The 19,251-nt window shown below is 35.8% G+C and overlaps 1 protein-coding gene across 4 annotated transcripts in view; it reads right to left on the reverse strand.

The window, feature by feature from the left end:
• Window positions 1-19,251, reverse strand: part of ADK (adenosine kinase) — a 539,838-nt gene that overhangs the window by 82,299 nt on the left and 438,288 nt on the right. For all 4 annotated transcript variants that reach the window (XM_004426944.3, XM_087432006.1, XM_087432005.1 and 1 more), the window contains 2 exons: window positions 17,352-17,387; window positions 2,052-2,166 (listed from right to left, as the gene is read on the reverse strand). In XM_004426944.3, coding sequence (XP_004427001.1) covers window positions 2,052-2,166; window positions 17,352-17,387 — 151 coding nt within the window. The remainder of the gene's footprint in view (window positions 1-2,051; window positions 2,167-17,351; window positions 17,388-19,251) is intronic.

Below are 19,251 nucleotides of genomic sequence, written 5' to 3' on the forward strand. Positions count from 1 at the left end.
CTCAGCAGAGTAATGAACCACCACAAAGGTAATAATTGCTACTGTTTATAATAATTTTTAATTAACTGATTGGTTTTAATCTTAATGGTTCAGACCAAATTAAAAGGTTTACATTTTGGCTTTAACACTAGGTATCATCATCTTGACAATATTAATCATTTTAATCAATAAAATGTTTGTTTACTAGATGAAATTCTTATTCTATTTCTATGAGTGCTATAATATAGATGGGTGAGTAAAAACAGAAGTGAGGTTTTCTTCTTGAAGTTTAAAACTGAAGAATGAACTTATTTCTTGTTCATAATTGGATAAATTTATTTTATTCGAGTATAGGTATTTGGTGAGTAAAATATCTTGTTTTTTTTTCCCAAGGAAAGACATTTCTAGACTGACACAATATGTCCAAAATGTTAAAATAAATAAACTAAATCAAAGTGGATTTACTCAAATGAATTTTAATAAATTATCTTCTTGAAAATAAATTTTTTCTACTGAGATAGAAGGTAGGTTTATTTATTAAAATGAACAATCCTAAAATTTGTATGAAACCACTAAAGACCCCAAATAACGAAAGCAATCTTGAGAAAGAAGAATCAGGCTGGAAGCATCACATTTCCCAATTTCAAACTATATTACAAAAATATAGTAGTCAAAACAATATGATACTGGCATAAAAACAGACAGACACATAGATCAATGGAATAGAATAGAGAGCCCAGAAATAAACCCATGCATATGTGGTTAATTAATTTATGACAAAGGAGCCAAGAATATACAATGAGGAAAGGATAGTCTCTTCAATAAATGGTGCTGGGAAGACCGGACAGCCACATAAAAAAAAATGAAAGTGGACTTCTATCTTACAACACACACAAAAATCATCTTTAAGTGGATGAAAGATTTGAATGTAAGACCTGAAACCATAAAACTCTTAGAAGAAAACATAAGGGGTAAGTTCCTTGACATTGGTCTCGGTGATGATATTTTGGATTTTACAAAAAAAGCAAAGGCCACAAAAGCAAAAATAAACAAGTAGGACTACATCAAACTAAAAAACTTCTGTACAGCAAAGGAAACCATTAATGAAATGAAAAGACAACCTATGGAATGTGAAAAAAATATTTGGAAATCATATATCTGATAAGGGGTTAATATCCAAAATATTTAAAGAACTCATAGAACTCAATAGCGAAAATAACAATCCAATTAAAAAATGGGCTGAGGATCTGAGTAGATATTTTTCCAAAGAAGACATACAAATGGCTAACATGTACATGAAAAGATGCTCAAGATCACTAAGCATCAGGGAAATGCAAATCAAAACCACAATGAGATGTCACCTCAAACCTGTTAGAATGGCTATTGTCAAAAAGACAAGAAGTGTTGGTGAGGATGTGGAGAAAAGGGAACTCTTGTGCCCTGTTGGTGGAAATGTAAATTGGTGCAGCCACTACGGAAAACAGTATGGAGGTTCCTCAAAAAATTAAAAATAGAACTACCATATGATCCAGCAGTTCCGTGTCTGGGTACTATCCAATGGAAACAAAAACACTAACTCAAAAAGATACCTGCACCTCCATGTTCACTGCAGCATTATTTACAGTATCCAGGACATGGAAACAACCTAAGCGTCCATCGAAGAATGAAAAGATAAAGAAAACATGGTGTATATATATATAAAAATATATATACAATGGAATATTATTCAGTCATAAAAAAGCAGGAAATCCTGCCATTTGCAATGACATGGATGGACTCTGAGGGCATTATGCTAAGTGAAATAAGTCAGATGGAGAAAGACAAATATTGTATGATCTCGGCTATATGTGGGGTCTAAAAAAAACCTCAAACTCATTGATACAGAGAACAGATTGGTGGTTGCCAGAGACAGGGGTAAGTAGGGGATGGGGAATGAACAAAATGTGTGAAGGTGGTAAAAAAAGGGAAAAAAAGTACATTGTTTTGAATAAATTATAATAGAAAGAATACAGAATTTTGTTATGAATGATTAATCTCTATATAGCTGGGTTTCTCACAGTTTCCACATGTACCTGTAGCCACTATAGTGTCCTCTCTCCCTTGGGTGAATATCACGATTCGCTGCCTCTTCGAGTTCACCTTTGGCAGAGCTTGTGTCTTTCTGGCCATTTCTTTAATGTCTTCAGTCTATTAATAAAAAGGAGGAAAAAATTCTCATAACCAGTACAATAAAGCAAAACTTTATTAGTAGATTAAGGATTTAGCTTCTCATGTTTAAAATAAGAGAGACCTGAATATCTATTAAGAATTATTATTTTAAAATTTTTACCATATACAAAAGTAAATAGAATAGTACATAACCTCCAAGAAAAACTCACCGTTGAACTGCAACAAATTTAAATTTATGATGAATCTTATTTCATCTATACCCTCATCCATCTGCCTTTCATATTATTCTGAAGCAAATCCCAGATACTATATAATGTCATCTGTAAATGTTTAGTATCTATCTCTGAAAGGTAACGACTTAAACATAACCATATAATTGCTATCATATTTTTAAAAATTAACAATAATTCCTTAATATCAGCAAATATCCGGTTAGTTTTCAAATTTCCAATTAAAGACAGATTTGTAAAAAGATGAATGTTGAATTATTTTAGAAGTTTACAGAACAAAATTATGCTGACTATGGAAATATTACAGTTGCTATGATGCCCAATTTTTCAAAGAACTAAAATGAGAGAAAGATGCTAACCGTTTCCTCCAGACTCAATTTTCTTTAAAAAAGACAAAGTTTAAAAAATTACAAATTAATCTAGAAACCCCGATGCTATTTTTCATATAGCATAGGCCATGAAGTTTTACATCATAAATGTTCTAACTTAAAATCTAACTCTTAAGCTACAGGTAGGATTTTTAGAATCATGTTTTCAACAATTTTAGATGATTTAAAAATCCATGTCTGAATTCAGTGGGCCCCTAAAAAACCAGGTTTTATTATAAAATAAAATAAAAAACGATGTCCATAGTTTGGGCTTTGTTGATAGTTTACTCTATCACTGTGCAAAGTTTCAAACAGTTATGGAGAGAGAAATACGTACCAGAGGGGAAATATATCTGAGTGGCATTAAAGAAGTTAATTAGGATATACGGGTCAAATTTAGGTAACGAAGGCAGACAAGCCATACTGGTTACAAACTACATCAGAAACCATAACATTTTAAAAGGTATGACAATCTTTAGTGAAATATTTGTACGTTGTTTGTTCACTAAATACTTAAATTCCAGATGCTAGATGAAGCTAAGCTTCTACTACACTTCACATGATGATTCTAGAGGACTGTTGTTTCTGAAAAGAATAGCCACTTGTGGTAGGACATTGCTGCCGACCTTTGAAACATGCTGACTATTTCACTTTTGGTTGCTTATTTTAGAAAAGAACTCAGCCTGAACTCTGATGAGATGAGAAAAGAAATTCTCTCAGTTTTGGTGGCAAGACTATTAGAAATGACTAGTAATAGCTGAAAGGATCAAAAAAATGCCATATAATAACAATGTCTTCACTGTCTTAAATGAATGTATACATTTAATTAAAATGACTCACATATATTCTCCCAATCCCCTTACCACACATATATTTTACTACTGTAGGATTTTTGCTTGTGATTGAGTATAGTTCATGCTTAATAAAGATAAGAGGCAAACTCCAGAAACAGATTCACTTTATCATCTTGGGAGCAGAATCTTATGCATGTACTGGATGTTTTTTAAATAGAGGTCTTTTTTCAAGGTGGTATAAGTAATATATTAAGAATGACATTCCACCATTGTCTTCAGCCAATCCTGTTCGAAGATATATTTTTTATGGGCATTTTGGTAACCTAATCAAAGAAACCTTTCTTATGTCTCAAATTAAATCTTATAAAAATGGCAATTGAAAAAGATTGAAATAAACTTTCCAAATACAAAACATAAATCTTTACAGAAAAGTTAAGCTTTATTCTATTTGTATCACATCCACAGCTCATACAAAACCCCTCTGTCCCTCTGGGATCACTGCCAGTGAGCACCAAATCTAAATTTCTCACTATGCCTTGAGGAGCCATTGCCTTGCTCTCCATAGTGGATCTCCATCTAGTCAAAAAACTTTCCTGAAAACCTCAATTTTGTCTTCCCAATGCTACATATTTCCAGTACCCTATTCCCCCCACCTGCCTGGTAGTTGCTTCTCCCACATACTTGGGCTAACATATCTTACCAGAATGATGAAATTACAAGGGACTTTAGAGTATGATACACCTGGATTTACTATTTGTGTGACCTTGAGCAGGTAAATAAACCTCTCTGAGGCTCCATTTCCTCATCTACAAAACTAAGAAAATGATATTTACGTTAAAAGGCGTTGAGAATGAAGTATACTAAAATTAGTGGGCAAAAGTTTGAAGAGAATCAGGATATTTGCATCGTCTCAAAGTATCTCCCACTCAGATACTTATTCACTATTAAAGGAAAAATAATAATGTTACAGTGGAGAAAGTTGACAGACATCACTTTACCCCAGGGATCAAATTTAGTGATGCTAAACCTAGTGGAGAAAACAGGATATTTATGTAGTCCCAAAATATCACCCCCAGATATTTATTAACTACAGTGGGAAAATAGTAACTTTACAGAGGATAAACTGGCCAACACCACCTTAACCCAGTGACTAAGGTAACGTTACCAAGAATAAGACATTGGGACATCATATATGTCCCTGATATGATGCACTGAGAACGGCACATCACTTCTGTGATATTTCTCCCAAAAATGCATAACCTCAACTTAATTATGAGAAAATATTAGACAAACTCAAATTGAGGGACATTCTACAAAATGACTGACAAGTACTCTTCAAAAGTATCAAGAGCATGAACAACAAGGAAAGCATGAGAAACTGTCATAGACAGGAAGAAACTAAGGAGACCTGACAAATAAATGCAATGTGTGATCCTGGATTAGATTCCAGAACAAAAAAATGAAATTAGAGGAAAAACTGGGGAAATCAGAATATAATCTGTAGTTTAGTTATTGGTATTGTACTAATGTCAATTTCCTGGTTTTGATCATTAAACCTTGGTTAAGTAAGATGTTAACATTAGGGAAAGCTGAGTGAAGGGTTTCTGAGAACTCTCTGTACTAGTTTAGCAAATTTTCTAAGTCTAAAATTATTTCAGAATAAAAAGTTATAAATAGTTGTGAGGATGAAAAATGATAACATAAGTTAAAGAGCTCAGTGCAATATTTAGAATATGCTAAGTACTTAATAAATATTAGTTTCTTTCCTCAAATGAGTATCATTTTAATACTTTCCAAAACTGTCACATGCTGAGGTTGCCCCAAAATCTCTAGAAAGGGCCTCAAGAGTTTTGAGTACTGAGAATTCAATTATGGCATCTAATAAGGGAGGGGAAAGAGGGAAAGGGGGAGGAGAAGTAGAAAAAAAGCTCATACAATTTAGCTATGAGCCTGTACACAGCTCTGAAATATATGTATATACTCATGTATATAGCACATTAAATCTTTTTTTTTAAAATTTTTTGTTTATTGCAGTAACCTTGGTTTATAACATTGTATAAGTTTCAGGTGTACATCATTATACTTCTATTTCTGCATAGATTACATCATGTTCACCACCCAAATACTCACTGCAACCCAACACCACACACGTGTGCCGAATTATCCCTTTACCCCTCCTCCCTCCCCCCTTCCCCTCTGGTAACCACCAATCCAATCTCTGTCTCCATGTGTTTGTTTGTTGTTGTTATTATCTACTACTTAATGAAGGAAATCATACGGTATTTGACCTTCTCCCTCTGACTTATTTCACTTTGCATTATACCCTCAATGTCCAACCATGTTGTCACAAATGGCTGGATTTCATCATTTCTTATGGCTGAGTATTTCATTGTGTATATATACCACAGCTTCTTTATCCATTCGTCCCTTAATGGGCACTTAGGTTGCTTCCAAGTCTTTGCTATTGTGAGTAACGCTGCAATAAACACAGGGGTGCATGTATATTTACGCATTGGTGTTTTTAAGTTCTTTGGATAAATACCCAGCAGCGGAATAGCTGGATCATATGGTAGTTCTATCCTTGATTTTTTGAAGAATCTCCATACTGTTTTCCATAGTGGCTGCACCAGTTTGCACTCCCACCAGCAGAGTATGAAAGTTGCCTTCTCTCCACATCCTCTCCAACGCATGTTGTTTCCTGTCTTGTTAATTATAGCCATTCTGACGGGCGTGAGGTGATATCTCATTGTAGTTTTGATTTGCATTTCCCTGATAGTTAATGATTTTGAACATCTTTTCATGTGTCTGTTGGCCATCTGTATATCTTCTTTGGAGAAATGTCTGTTCAGGTCTTTTGCCCATTTTTTAGTTGGGTTGGTAGTTTTTTTGTTGTTGAGATGCATGAGATCTTTATATATTTTGGAGATTAAGCCCTTATCAGATGTATGGTTTGCAAATATCTTCTCCCAATTGTTAGGTTGTCTTTTCGTTTTGTTCATGGTTTCCTTTGCTGTGCAGAAGCTTTTTAGTTTGATGTAGTCCCATTTGTTTATTTTTTCTATTGTTTCTCTTGCCCGGTTAGACATGGTGCTTGAAAATATGTTGCTAAGACTGATGTAGAAGAGCGTACTGCCTATGTTTTCTTCTAGAAATTTCATAGTTTCAGGTCTTACATTCAAGTCTTTAATCCATTTGGAGTTAATTTTTGTGTATGGTGTAAGGGTCTACTTTCATTTTTTTGCATGTGGCTATCCAGTTTTCCCAACATATTTGTTGAAGAGACTTTCTTTTCTCCATTGTATGTTCTTGGCTCCTTTGTCAAAGATTAGCTGTCCATAGATGTGTGGGTTTATTTCTGGGCTTTTGATTCTATTCCATTGATCTGTGTGTCTGTTTTTGTGCCAGTACCATGCTGTTTTGGATACTATAGCTTTGTAGTATATTTTGAAATCAGGAAGTGTGATACCTCCAGCTTTGTTCTTTTTTCTCAGGATTCCTTTAGCTATTTGGGGTCTTTTGTTGTTCCACCTAAATTTTAGGATTCTTTGTTCTATTTCTGTGAAAAATGTTGTTGGAACATCGATAGGGATTGCATTGAATCTATAGATTGCATTAGGAAGTATGGACATCTTAATTATGTTAATTCTTCCAATCCAAGAGCACGGAATATCTTTCCATTTCTTTGTGTCATTCTTCAATTTCTTTCAGCAATGTTTTATAGTTTTTGGTGTACAGATCTTTCACCTCTTTGGTTAAGTTTATTCCTAGGTATTTTATTCTTTTTGTTGCAATTGTAAATGGGATGGTATTCTTAATTTCTCTTTCTGCTACTTCATTGTTAGTGTATAGAAATGCAACTGATTTTTGTATGTTGATTTTGTATCCTGCAACTTTACCGTATTTGTTTATTACTTCTAAAAGTTTTCTGGAGGATTCTTTAGGGTTTTCTATATATAAAATCATGTCATCTGCAAATAGTGACAGTTTCACTTCTTCCTTTCCAATTTGGATCCCTTTTATTTCTTTTTCTTGCCTGATTGCTCTGGCTAGGACTTCCAATACTACGTTAAATAGGAGTGGTGACAGTGGGCATCCTTCTCTGGTTCCTGTACTTAGAGGGATAGCTTTCAGTTTTTCACCATTGAGGATGATATTAGCTGTGGGTTTGTCATATATGGTCTTTATTATGTTGAGGTACTTTCCTTCTATACCCATTTTAGTCAGAGTTTTTTATCATAAATGGATGCTGTATCTTGCCAAATGCTTTCTCTACATCTATTGAGAAGATCATGTGATTTTTATTCTTCATTTTATTAATGTGGTGTATTACGTTGATTGATTTGCGAATGTTAAACCATCCCTGCATACCTGGAATAAATCCCACTTGATCATGGTGTATAATCTTTTTAATGTATTGTTGTATGCGATTTGCTAGTATTTTGTTGAGGATTTTTGCATCGATGTTCATCAGTGATATTGGCCTGTAATTTTCTTTTTTTGTGTTGTCCTTGTCTGGTTTTGGTATCAGGGTAATGTCGGCTTCGTAGAATGAGTTAGGGAGCTTCCCCCCCTCCTCAATTTTTTGGAAGAGTTTGAGAAGGATAGGTATTAAGTCTTCTTTGAATGTTTGGTAGAATTCACCAGGGAAGCCGTCTGGTCCTGGACTTTTATTTTTGGGGAGGTTTGTGATTACTGTTTCGATCTCCTTACTGGTGATTGGTCTATTCAAATTCTCTACTTCTTCTTGATCCAGTTTTGGAAGGTTGTATGCTTCTAAGAATTTATCCATTTCTTCCAGATTGTCGAATTGGTTGGCATATAGCTTTTCATAGTATTCTTTTATAATCTTTTGTATTTCTGAGGTGTCTGTTGTAATTTCTCCTCTTTCATTTCTGATTTTACTTATTTGTGCCTTCTCTCTCTTTTTCTTGGTGGGCCTAGCTAAAGGTTTGTCAATTTTGTTGGTCTTTTCAAAGACCCAGCTCTTGGTTGTATTAATTTTTTCTATTGTTTTTTTGGTCTCTGTTTCATTTATTTCTGCTTTGATTTTTATTATTTCCCTTCTTCTACTGATTTTGGGCTTTCTTTGTTCTTCTTTTCCAGTTCCTGTAGGTGCATTGTTAGATTGTTTATTTGAGATTTTTCTTGTTTGTTGAGATAGGCCTGTATTGCTATAAACTTCCCTCTTAGAACCGCTTTTGCTGTATCCCATAAATTCTGGCATGTCATATTTTCATTTTCATTTGTCTCCAGGTATTTTTTGATTTCTTCTTTGATTTCTTCGTTGACCCAGTCGTTGTTCAGTAGCATTTTGTTTAATCTCCACGTATTTGTGGCTTTTCTGATTTTCTTCCTATAGTTGATTTCTAGTTTCATACCGTTGTGGTCAGAAAAGATGCTTGGTATTATTTCAATCTTCTTAAATTTATGGAGACTTGTTTTGTGGCCTAATATGTGATCAATCTTGGAGAATGTCCCATGTGCATTTGAAAAGAACGTGTATTCTTCGGTTTTTGGATGGAATGCTCTGTATATACCTACTAGGTCCATCTGTTCTAGTGTGTCGTTTAAGGCCAATGTTTCCTTATTGATCTTCTGTTTGGATGATCTATCCGTTGGTGTAAGTGGAGTGTTAAAGTCCCCTACTATTATTGTGTTACTGTCTATTTCTGTTTTTATGTCTGTTCGTAATTGCTTTATATATTTAGGTGCACCTACATTGGGTGCGTAGATATTTACAAGTGTTATATCCTCTTGTTGGATTGTTCCCTTGATCATTATGTAATGCCCTTCTTTGTCTCTTTTTACAGTTTTTGTTTTAAAGTCTATTTTGTCTGATATGAGTACTGCTACCCCAGCTTTCTTTTCATTGCCATTTGCATGGAGTATCTTTTTCCATCCCTTCACTTTCAGTTTGTGAGTGTCTTTAGGTCTGAAGTGTGTCTCTTGTATGCAGCATATATATGGGTCTTGTTTTTTTTATCCAATCAGCCACCCTATGCCTTTTACTTGGAGCATTTAGTCCACTGACGTTTAAAGTAGCTATTGATAAGTATGTACTTACTGCCATTTTTTAACTTTTTTTTTCTCAGTGTCTTTCTTCTTCTGTACAGAATTGATGGTCTCTTTAGTTTGATCCTTGTCTGAAAGCTCTACTCTTTAACTCCCCTCCTCCCTCCTTTTATGTTTTTGATATCATATCTAATCTCTTTTTTGTGCATTTGTATCCATTACCCTCTTATCACAGAAATAGATAATTTTTCCCATTTGTGGTCTTCTCTTTGCCCCTTAAATCAGTCCCTTTAACATTTCTTGTAGCACTGGTTTCTTGGTGACAAACTCCTTTAATTTTTGCTTGTCTGGGAAATTTTTGATCTCTCCTTCCGTTTTGAATGATAACCTTGCTGGGTAGAGTATTCTTGACTGTAAGTTTTTTCCTTTTAGCACTTTAAATACATCATGCCATTCTCTTCTAGCCTGTAAGGTTTCTGCTGAGAGGTCAGCTGATAGCCTTATGGGGTTTCCTTTGTATGTAACTTGACTTTCTCTTGCGGCTTTTAGGATTCTCTCTTTATCTTTAATTCTGGACATATTGATTATGATGTGTCTTGGTGTGGGCCTCTTTGGGTTTATCTTGTTTGGGGCTCTCTGTGCTTCCTGTACCTGGATGTCTGTTTCCTTCCTTAGGTTAGGGAAGTGTTCATCTATTATTTCTTGAAATAGATTCTCTGCCACTTTGTCTCACTCTTCTCCTTCCAAGACACCTATAACACGGATGTTAGTGCGCTTGATGTTGTCTCAGAGGTCCCTTAGACTGTCCCCACTCTTTTTAATTCTTTTCTCTTTTACCTGTTCAGCTTGGGTAATTTCTTCTAGTCTTTCATCCAGCTCACAGATCCGTTCTTCTGTATCCTCTACTCTGCTTTTGAATCCCTCTAGTGAATTTTTCATTTCCAGTATTGTATTCTTCATTTCTGATTGGTTCTTTTTTATATCTTCCATTTCTTTGTTGACATTCTCACTGAGTTCATCTATTCTTCTCCCAAGATCAGTGAGCATCCTTAACACTCTTAGTTTGAACTCTCTGTCGGGTAGGTTGCTCATTTCTGTTTCACTTAGTTCCTTTTCTCGGGTTTTGTCCTGTTCCTTTACTTGGAATGTATTCCTTTGCCTCCTCATTTTGCCTCTTTCCCTGTGCTTGTGTCTACGTATTAGGTAGGTCAGCTACGTCTCCTGCTCTTAGATAGGTGACCTTATGTAAGTGACGGCTTAGGAGGCCTGCAGTGTGCTTCCCTCAGTTCTCAATGTTCCAGGGGTGACCCCTATGTGGGCTACGTGTGTCCTTCTGTTGTGGCCTGTTTGCTCTCCCTGTAGGTGCCCAGGGAGGCTGAGTTATGCTCCTGGCCAGCTGTTGTAATGCTCAGATGCTTGTAGTTGTTGTGGGCCCTTCAGTCTCTTTATCAGGTGTGGGAAGCCCCAGCACAGTTGGCTGCAAGTTCTAATACCACATTTGCGTTGCAGTATTTCTTTTACGTGAGTAGGGCCCCAGCATGGCAGGTTGTTAGGCTTAGGGCCTTACAATTGCTATAATCCTCCAGCCTTTAGGTCTCTTGTCAGCTCTCTGAGGATTGCAGCTGGGTGGGGCTGGCCTCAGGCATGGGGGCACCCAATTATTTCAGGCTTTGGAAGGTGGGGCAAACCCCCTATGTGGGTCTTTGAGAAGCACAAGTCTTCTGCAGCTGACAAACCCCACCACCCACAGGTCCACACACACAGTCACACAGTCTTGCCCCGTGTGTGCGCCCCCACCTCCCGAAGCAGACCCAGTCTCTCCAAGGCGGGAGCCCCACACACTCCACCACCATCCCACACTCTCCACCCGCTCCTTGTGCACGCCCTGCCCCACTGAAGCGGGATCAGTTGCCAGGCTGCAGAGAATCCAGTCACCAATCTATGCAGGCCCACAAGTTGCCTGAGGGCTTGTTGTTGGGTGGGGCCCGTCTCTAGGGTGGGCTGCCTGCCCTGGCTGAGCTGGATTAAATTGGTACACACAGGGCCTATTAGGTGAGTCTCTTTTCACCAAAGCACTGTGCACCTTTCCTTCTGGTGATTTTAGGTTGCTTTCTGAAACGGGGGAGTTTGTGCATGGGCCCTTTAAGAGCCGGTTTTAATTTCTTTGTGAACCAGCTTTTCTGGGGGTATTCCCCAATGCTTTAGCAGCAGGCAAAGTCACATATTATGCCACTCGTCTCGATTGTGATGTGTCCAGAAAATGGCCACAGCAGGGGTGCTCCCGGCTCAGGGCCATGCTCCTCCAGGGAGGGCTGCGTACCTTTGGGCTGCTCCCAGGTGGCCGTGAAGCTGGTGGCTTGTGAAGGCGGCGTTTTTCCTCTCCAGAAGGGAGTTTCTGCCTCTTCTACCTCAGTTAGGATTGTCTGTTGTTGCAGGAGTTCCTCTTATCCAGTTTTCAGTTCTGTCTCAGGGGTAATTTTTCCATGAGTAGATGTAAATTGGCTGTGTCCGCGGGAGGAGGTAAGTTCAGAGTCTGCCTAGGCCGCCATCTTGACTTCCTCCAGCTCATTAAATCTTAACTTCCCCATGCAGTAGGTATTATTACTACATCCCCATTTTATAGATGTAGAAACCAAGAGCCAAGTATATAGCTCTAAAGTACTCATTAAATCTCAACTACTCTAGGCAGTAGGTACTATTACCATATCCTCATTTTATAGATGAAGAAACTGAGTCACAGAGAGGTTAAATAACTTCCTAAGGTCATAAATACACTAAGTAGTGGAGGCAGGACTAGCACCCACGAAGTCTGACTCCAAGGAATACACTCTTAACCCCTCTTCCATGCTATCCACAAATTGACCGATTCTATGAATTCTGGCAATGTGCATTCTATGGTCGTTATCATAAAACTATAGCACATTCATCTTAAATCATTTTTCTGCCACATTCATAAGTCACTGATGATCTTGTATTTAAGTTTGCTATTTTTCCTTAATTATTCTGGCTTGTATTTTACCCTAGTGAATTTCAACATTTGAATTTCAAGATAATTCTCATTTTCCAAGGTCATTTGGAAATCTAATCTCCTCCTTCAATATGTTAGAATGTGAAAAAGAAAGAAGTGTAGTTTATATAGTAAAGAATACCAAACTTAGAGAGCTGAGCTCTGGTTCTGGCTCCATTATATATTAACTATGTGACCTTGAACAAGTCATGTAGTCTATTTTTTATTTCTTGAACTAATATGGCAATACATGCCCTACCTACCCCTAAAGGTTTGTGTGAATATTAAATGTATTAATGATATGTGGGAAAAGGTTTTATAAAGTGTGAAGCATTTTATAAATGTAAAATTACGCTTTTATTGTCACTGGTGATCACACAACTTAAATTTAGCATTGTCTTCCAAATTAAAGAATATATTCTCTTCACTCCATTTTTAAAAAGCTGGTGATACACATGTTAAGCAATACTGTTACAATCTACCTACTCCGGTAGAATACCAATTGTGGTGCCCCCACACATTCCCTCACTTAACCATACCATATTTTGTTTTCCAACTAGAAACTTCTATAATAATCATGGTGTTCATATGATGTGTCAGTCTCCAATATTATCTCATACTACCTTCCTCCTCACTCACTCCCTTGCAGTCACACTGGCCTTCTGTCAGTTCCTGGAGTACACAGTACATTATGCTGTTTCTTGTGTTTTTTTTTGCTCTTTCTTATTTGAGGGCCTTTGTACCCTTGTTCCCTCTGTCTGAAATTTGTTTCCCTGTCTGTTTTGCTTTTTTTCTGCCATGGCTAGATATTCATATTTTTCAAGTTTTACTTCCTCAGAGAGTCATTCCATGACCATCGTATCTAAAATAGCAACTCCTCCTGTGTTCTCTTTCACAGTACACTCTCCGGTCATTTCCCTTTTGTCTTCAGGGGCTATCAAAGTGTTAGGCACATAGTCAGTGCTCAGTAAATATTTGTTGAATAAATGATTAAATGAAGAGAATTAGAAGACTATCTTATTTCTTTCCCTCAATCTAACTGTTTTAAAACTGTCCTCTTTTGGGACTCAGTCACCTAGGAAAGCAGCATTGCACTCTCTTAGCCAGCAGGACCTGACTTAGTGTTTTATTTCCAGAAACTCTGGGTGATCATATTGCATTCTTTATATTTGTGAGGAACACAGAAACCTTAGAAAAATCTTGGAGAATTCTTTGGGAATCAATACCTCCTGAATACTCTCTGTGGACTTTCTATCCAGTGCTGATCAATGGAACTTACTGTGATGATGTGTATGTTCTATATCTGCACTGTCTAAAATGGTAGTCCCTACCTACATAGGCTATAGCACACTTGAAATGTGCCTAATGAGGCTGAGGAACTGAATTTCAAATTTTATTTAAATAGCCACATGTGGCTAGTGGGTGCTGTATTGGACAGCACAATTCAACGCTTTCCTCTCTCAGTGGTTTAATATGATAGGGTTGTTATTGGACAGAGAAAGACTACAAGTCTGGGATCCTCTGGGTAGAGTCAGGGGCTGTGGAGAAAGTTGGAAAAGGGAAAAGGATTGCTTTATTTCCTCTATATAGGGTCAGAAGTTTTATATTTTAGTGATCTAAAATAAAAACATTAAAATTTGTTGCTTAGAGTAAAACTGAATAAATTATCCAGTAGAGAAGGTATGAATTCTCTTTATCATTTGGCACATACTCTATTGCACAGAGAATGAAAATACAAAGAATATTTATATTTAGGGTTTAGAGGTATTTTCTTCACTTTATTTAATTAAAATCAATTTTTAATTCAGCTTTCAAAAGTCTTCATAATGAAACATGCTTTTAAGTAGTTTATTTTTATTTAGGTTCTAAAAACACAAAACTTTAACCAGTTCAGCTCAAGATAAGGTAGATTTAAAAACACATTGCAGTCTGAACTGATTTTCCAGAATAATAAAAGGCCTCCTGAAACTTTTTACCCCAAGAATTGTCATTTTAAATTCTTAGCAGGTCTGTCATTTAAATCAGGCACTATGCAATTTTCCATCACCTATATATATAAAAAAATCCTCTCTCTTCTGCTTTGTGCTCTGCCTAGCTCCAGTTTTTATCTCATTCTCCAGTGCCCTCCTAAGCTGCCTCTTCTTATTGAAAATTGCCCAATTCATTTTAAAGATTTTTTTTTAAAAAAAAGATTATCTAAAATTTTGCAGAGAAGCTAACCAGACTATCATAAACAATGCCACTGAGGATATTTCCTGATGAATAAACACTGGTTATTTTTAGAGGCATTTGGATTGGTCTGTTAGCAGACAGATCACTAGCGGCAATACTCAGCGGCTTTGGGAACTGATGGGGATTTATAATAGAAAATGAGGGTAAGACAGAGGAGCTGGTGGGAAGAAAAAAGTGCTCATCTTTCTTTCTAATCTTTTCATTTCTCTCCTCTCATTCACGCCCCAAATTTAGGGGTAAAATTAAAGTTGGGAGGGATAAAATGCAGATTTTGTGTAGTCTGTCACACTAGACTTGAGAGCACTGACACATTTTCATAGACATTAAACTGTTAAGATAAAGTGATTTATTACTGTTTGACTCTTTAAAAATATCAAGTTTCAAACCTATGCTTTCATATTACTATCTAATGGACTAAAGAAATTTTAATGACATTTAAAAATCATTGAATTTCTCTAGATAGCATTCCATACATGGATTATATTTTATTAACAATACTTACTTGAGGTTATTCTACTCATGGCTGTTATACATTCTGCAATGCTTGTAATATTTTAGGGAACCCATGAAGGGATACATCAAGACACTGCGTGCTTTTATTCAATCTAACATATCACTGTCAACATCACCAACAGAGCAGTTTCGCTATGTTAGGAGGTAATAAGGTATACTCTTATTATAATCATCATCACTTTGCTTATAGGCTGTAATCAATTATGGCAAATTTATGGTTAAAAAAAATAGTTCTAGAAGCATTAAGTAAGAACTAATGGAAAGGCTAATATGGTGCTGGTTAGTACAAAATATACTACAGAATCATAATCATTTGTTACGCAACGTTATATTTCTAAGCATCTACAAATCTGTTTATTTTCTAGAACCAAAATACATTTTTTCATGTTAGCACAGAAAACAGGGTACAAATTTATGTTCTACAAGCTTTTATCTGTGGAGAATTTTCATGTAACAAGAGAGAATATCAATTGTTAATATTAAAATTTATCATCAGTGAAACCTTAAAACATGACAGAAAACATCTACTTATATTCTCATGATCAAAACACTTGACTTTTAAATTGAATATTCCCTTGATTACATTTACTCCTGTATATCAATTGCCAGTTTGGGAAATTACAAAGTGAAACTTAAATTAGTTGAAAAAAAATATTTGGAAATCTTTACTCCTTCTTCTACATGTGATTCAACCCTATATTCACGAGAATATGGTAAAACAAAAAAAGCAAACTCCCAAGAAATTATCATAGTTCCCAACAGTTGAGTATCATGAGGCAAGGTTTCCTAACCTGATATAATTTTTTCATAGGATCTTGAGAGTAGAATACTTATACCACATGCTCACTGTCTTCCTCCAAGAAAAGGAAGCTCTATGTCTGGTTGTCACGTCTTATGACATGGGTAACATGCACGTGTATTACAGTATTTTGTTGCTTGATAATGAATCTGTCTTTAGTACATTTAAATAGTAATTCCATCACAAACTCATACAACACCTTTATCTCTAAAGAGTTCAAAGTGAGCTTACTAATAGATCCAATCAATGCTCATAGCTTCTCTAGATGGCAGACAATACTGAGTATGCAAATAAGGAGAGTTTCTATATTCCAGCTCTAGTCAGATTAAATTTTTTAAAATTACTACCATGCGATGTTCCAAGTTGTTGTACAGAACACAGCATTCTACATAGTTCTGGCTCAATAAATATGATAGTCATAAAACTCACAAACTCAGTTAATTCTCTGTCAATTAACCTGGGGTCAGATTAAAGTCAGTGTTTTCTAACAATCGACTGGACGATGGATATTATATAGATTAAAATAAACACGGTCTTGTCTGTTATGCTAATTTTGCCAACAACAATCATATGGAGTTTTGAATCTTGACAGGATAGTACTTCTATTGGGAAAACAGAATCAGGACCTGGAAATTAAAGCCAATTATTGATATTTAGTTTCAGAAAATTTATATATGTTTTATGCTATTCCAAAAGAAAAGGAGAAGGAAAAAAAACATTCAAACAGGAAGTTTACATGAGCAGGATTTAAATTAATCAGTTCCTAACAACTGTTAAGTACAACCTTTTGGAAATTAATTTGCATAATGATAATCTACATGTGGTAGGGTTGAAATTATTTAAACGACATTATATTTCACTATTTAGTTTTGCTCCACCACTGCTTTCACAGTGAATCCTTATGAAATGTAATGCAGCTAATGAGGTAGCTTTTTAACTGAACAAACTGACAGGCCCCATATCTGCAGAGGCAGCTTGAAACCATGCCCAACCTCTTGGCTTCCCAAGAGGCTTTTCAAAATTCAATAAATAACATCTGTAGGCGATGTTGGGTGCAGACCTAGCAGAGTGCGTCATAACACTGTGCTGGCAGAACAAAGAAACCATGACGACTGCCAAGTTTCCATGGCAACCGCTGCGAGGCTCTGAGAGTATAATAGCACATCAATCACTGTCCAAAAGAACTTCATTATCAGCTAGAAAAAAACCTTTAGGATCTGTTTAGTGTGCAATTGTGGGTTAACTCACCTCAAAGCCTTGCTCTCTAGCAAAAGTGGCAGCTTCCTGAAATAAAAAAAAAGAACAGTTAATTATAAAGTGCTAGGTAATGAAGAAATAATCCATTTTGAAACTCATTCAAACAGTCTTCTTTTTACACAATTATCTCAATATACCCACATAGTTCAATTTTTATTCGTACACCAGAAAAGATTTCTTTTTTCCTTGGCATTAAAAAAAAAAAAGCAGCATAATGTCAACACACTTCACAAGTTGCAATAAAGAAGATGTAGTGCATGTTGTTACTGTAGCTGTCACAGTGAGTTCAGGTGTTTTGACCCTGGCAAAGACAGACATCATCTGAAACCTAAAGAACATGCTGGTGGTTATGTTTTTAATTAAAACTATATCTTTCAGAAAGTTCTTCTGTAGAGAAGAATGCCTGCTAATGAATGTATAGATTCAGAAAAATCACCATTTTGCAACCCCTAATGAAATTTATTCAGGCAAGGATCATCAATGGATGTTAAATTCATTATGTGAAAGGATGATGGGGAACTGGGTATTTCATGGAATCAAAATATCACAGATTATATGCTGGTCACAGGGAGCAAAGTATAACTTTATAATGGAAGGATCAAGCTGTCATCACCTTAACCCAGTGATCGATCCTATCACTTATGAACATTAATATTGGGATCACCAAATATTCTGTGCCTTCTGTTATGATGCAGTACAAAGTACACAGCATCACCACTAAAGTTTTCTGACCAAAAGTTTTTAACATGAATTAATCAAAACTTTAATTCAATACTTTGCAGTCTGCAGGAAATACAGAGGATAGGAGAACAAGTTAAATGATACACTGAGAAAGCAAATGGACAAATCTGTAAGGTAGGACATTCTACAGGACAAGTAGCTTGGTCTCTTCAATCAGTCAACGTCATAATAAAGTGGGGAGGGGAAAAATGACCAAGAGCAATGTACAGACCTTAAGTGATCCAGTTTTGAACAAGCCAGCTATAAAAGACATTTTTGGGACAAGTGGAGAAATTTGAATATGAAACAGGAATTAGATAATATGAAGAATTATCAATTTGATAAGGAAAATGTCCTTAATTTTTAGAGGTTTATCCTGAAGTATTTAGGGATAAAACAGCATGATATATGTAATATACTTTAGAATATCTTAAAAAAAATTAAAGTGAAGCAAAAATGGCAAAATGTTAACAACTATTGAATCTAGATATACTCAGTATTTCTAGTTTTTTGTCTGCTGGAAAATTTTTATAGCAAATAGTCCAAAAAACCCCCCTATTTCTCTTTGATATGAGATGACAAGGTAACAAAAGTTGGACATTAAAAATATATAGTTAAAAATTTTAATACACAATTTATAGTTAAAGTTTTTCTAGATATTAAATATCTTAAGGGCACAATCTGATGAACATATGCTAATGCCCTTATAACAGGTTATCAAATGACAAAAACAAGCTTGTATAACCAAATCCTTTCCCTCTCTTTACTCTTTGCTTTGTGCATATATTTTAATTTTAGGACTGATACAGAAAACGGAGGCAATATTACTTTTCAACTCCACTTCTCTCTTGAAAATGAAAAAACGTGCAGACAACTGTCAAGAGCCTCTACATCTTAACTTACATTCCTCCAAAATTATCTTTGCCAAGAGATATTAATAGAAGGATGGGATTTGAGCCTGAGTAGTGAGCAGATCCAACTCAACTAAAATGACTGCTGCACCAAACCATGTAAGGCAGAAAGTACAGTCAATGTCTCCAGCACAAATTTGGGTACCATCTACATGTTAAGGAAAACACTGGGAAATAAAGTATGTATGCACTTATGGTCCAATATACTAATAACATGTAGATTTAAAGAACCATTTTGAGGGTTTAAAAAGGTTGAAATG

The sequence above is a fragment of the Ceratotherium simum genome, chromosome 6, assembly GCF_057802395.1.
Source record: "Ceratotherium simum simum isolate JZ-2026a chromosome 6, ASM5780239v1, whole genome shotgun sequence".
Taxonomy (NCBI): Eukaryota; Metazoa; Chordata; class Mammalia; order Perissodactyla; family Rhinocerotidae; genus Ceratotherium; species Ceratotherium simum.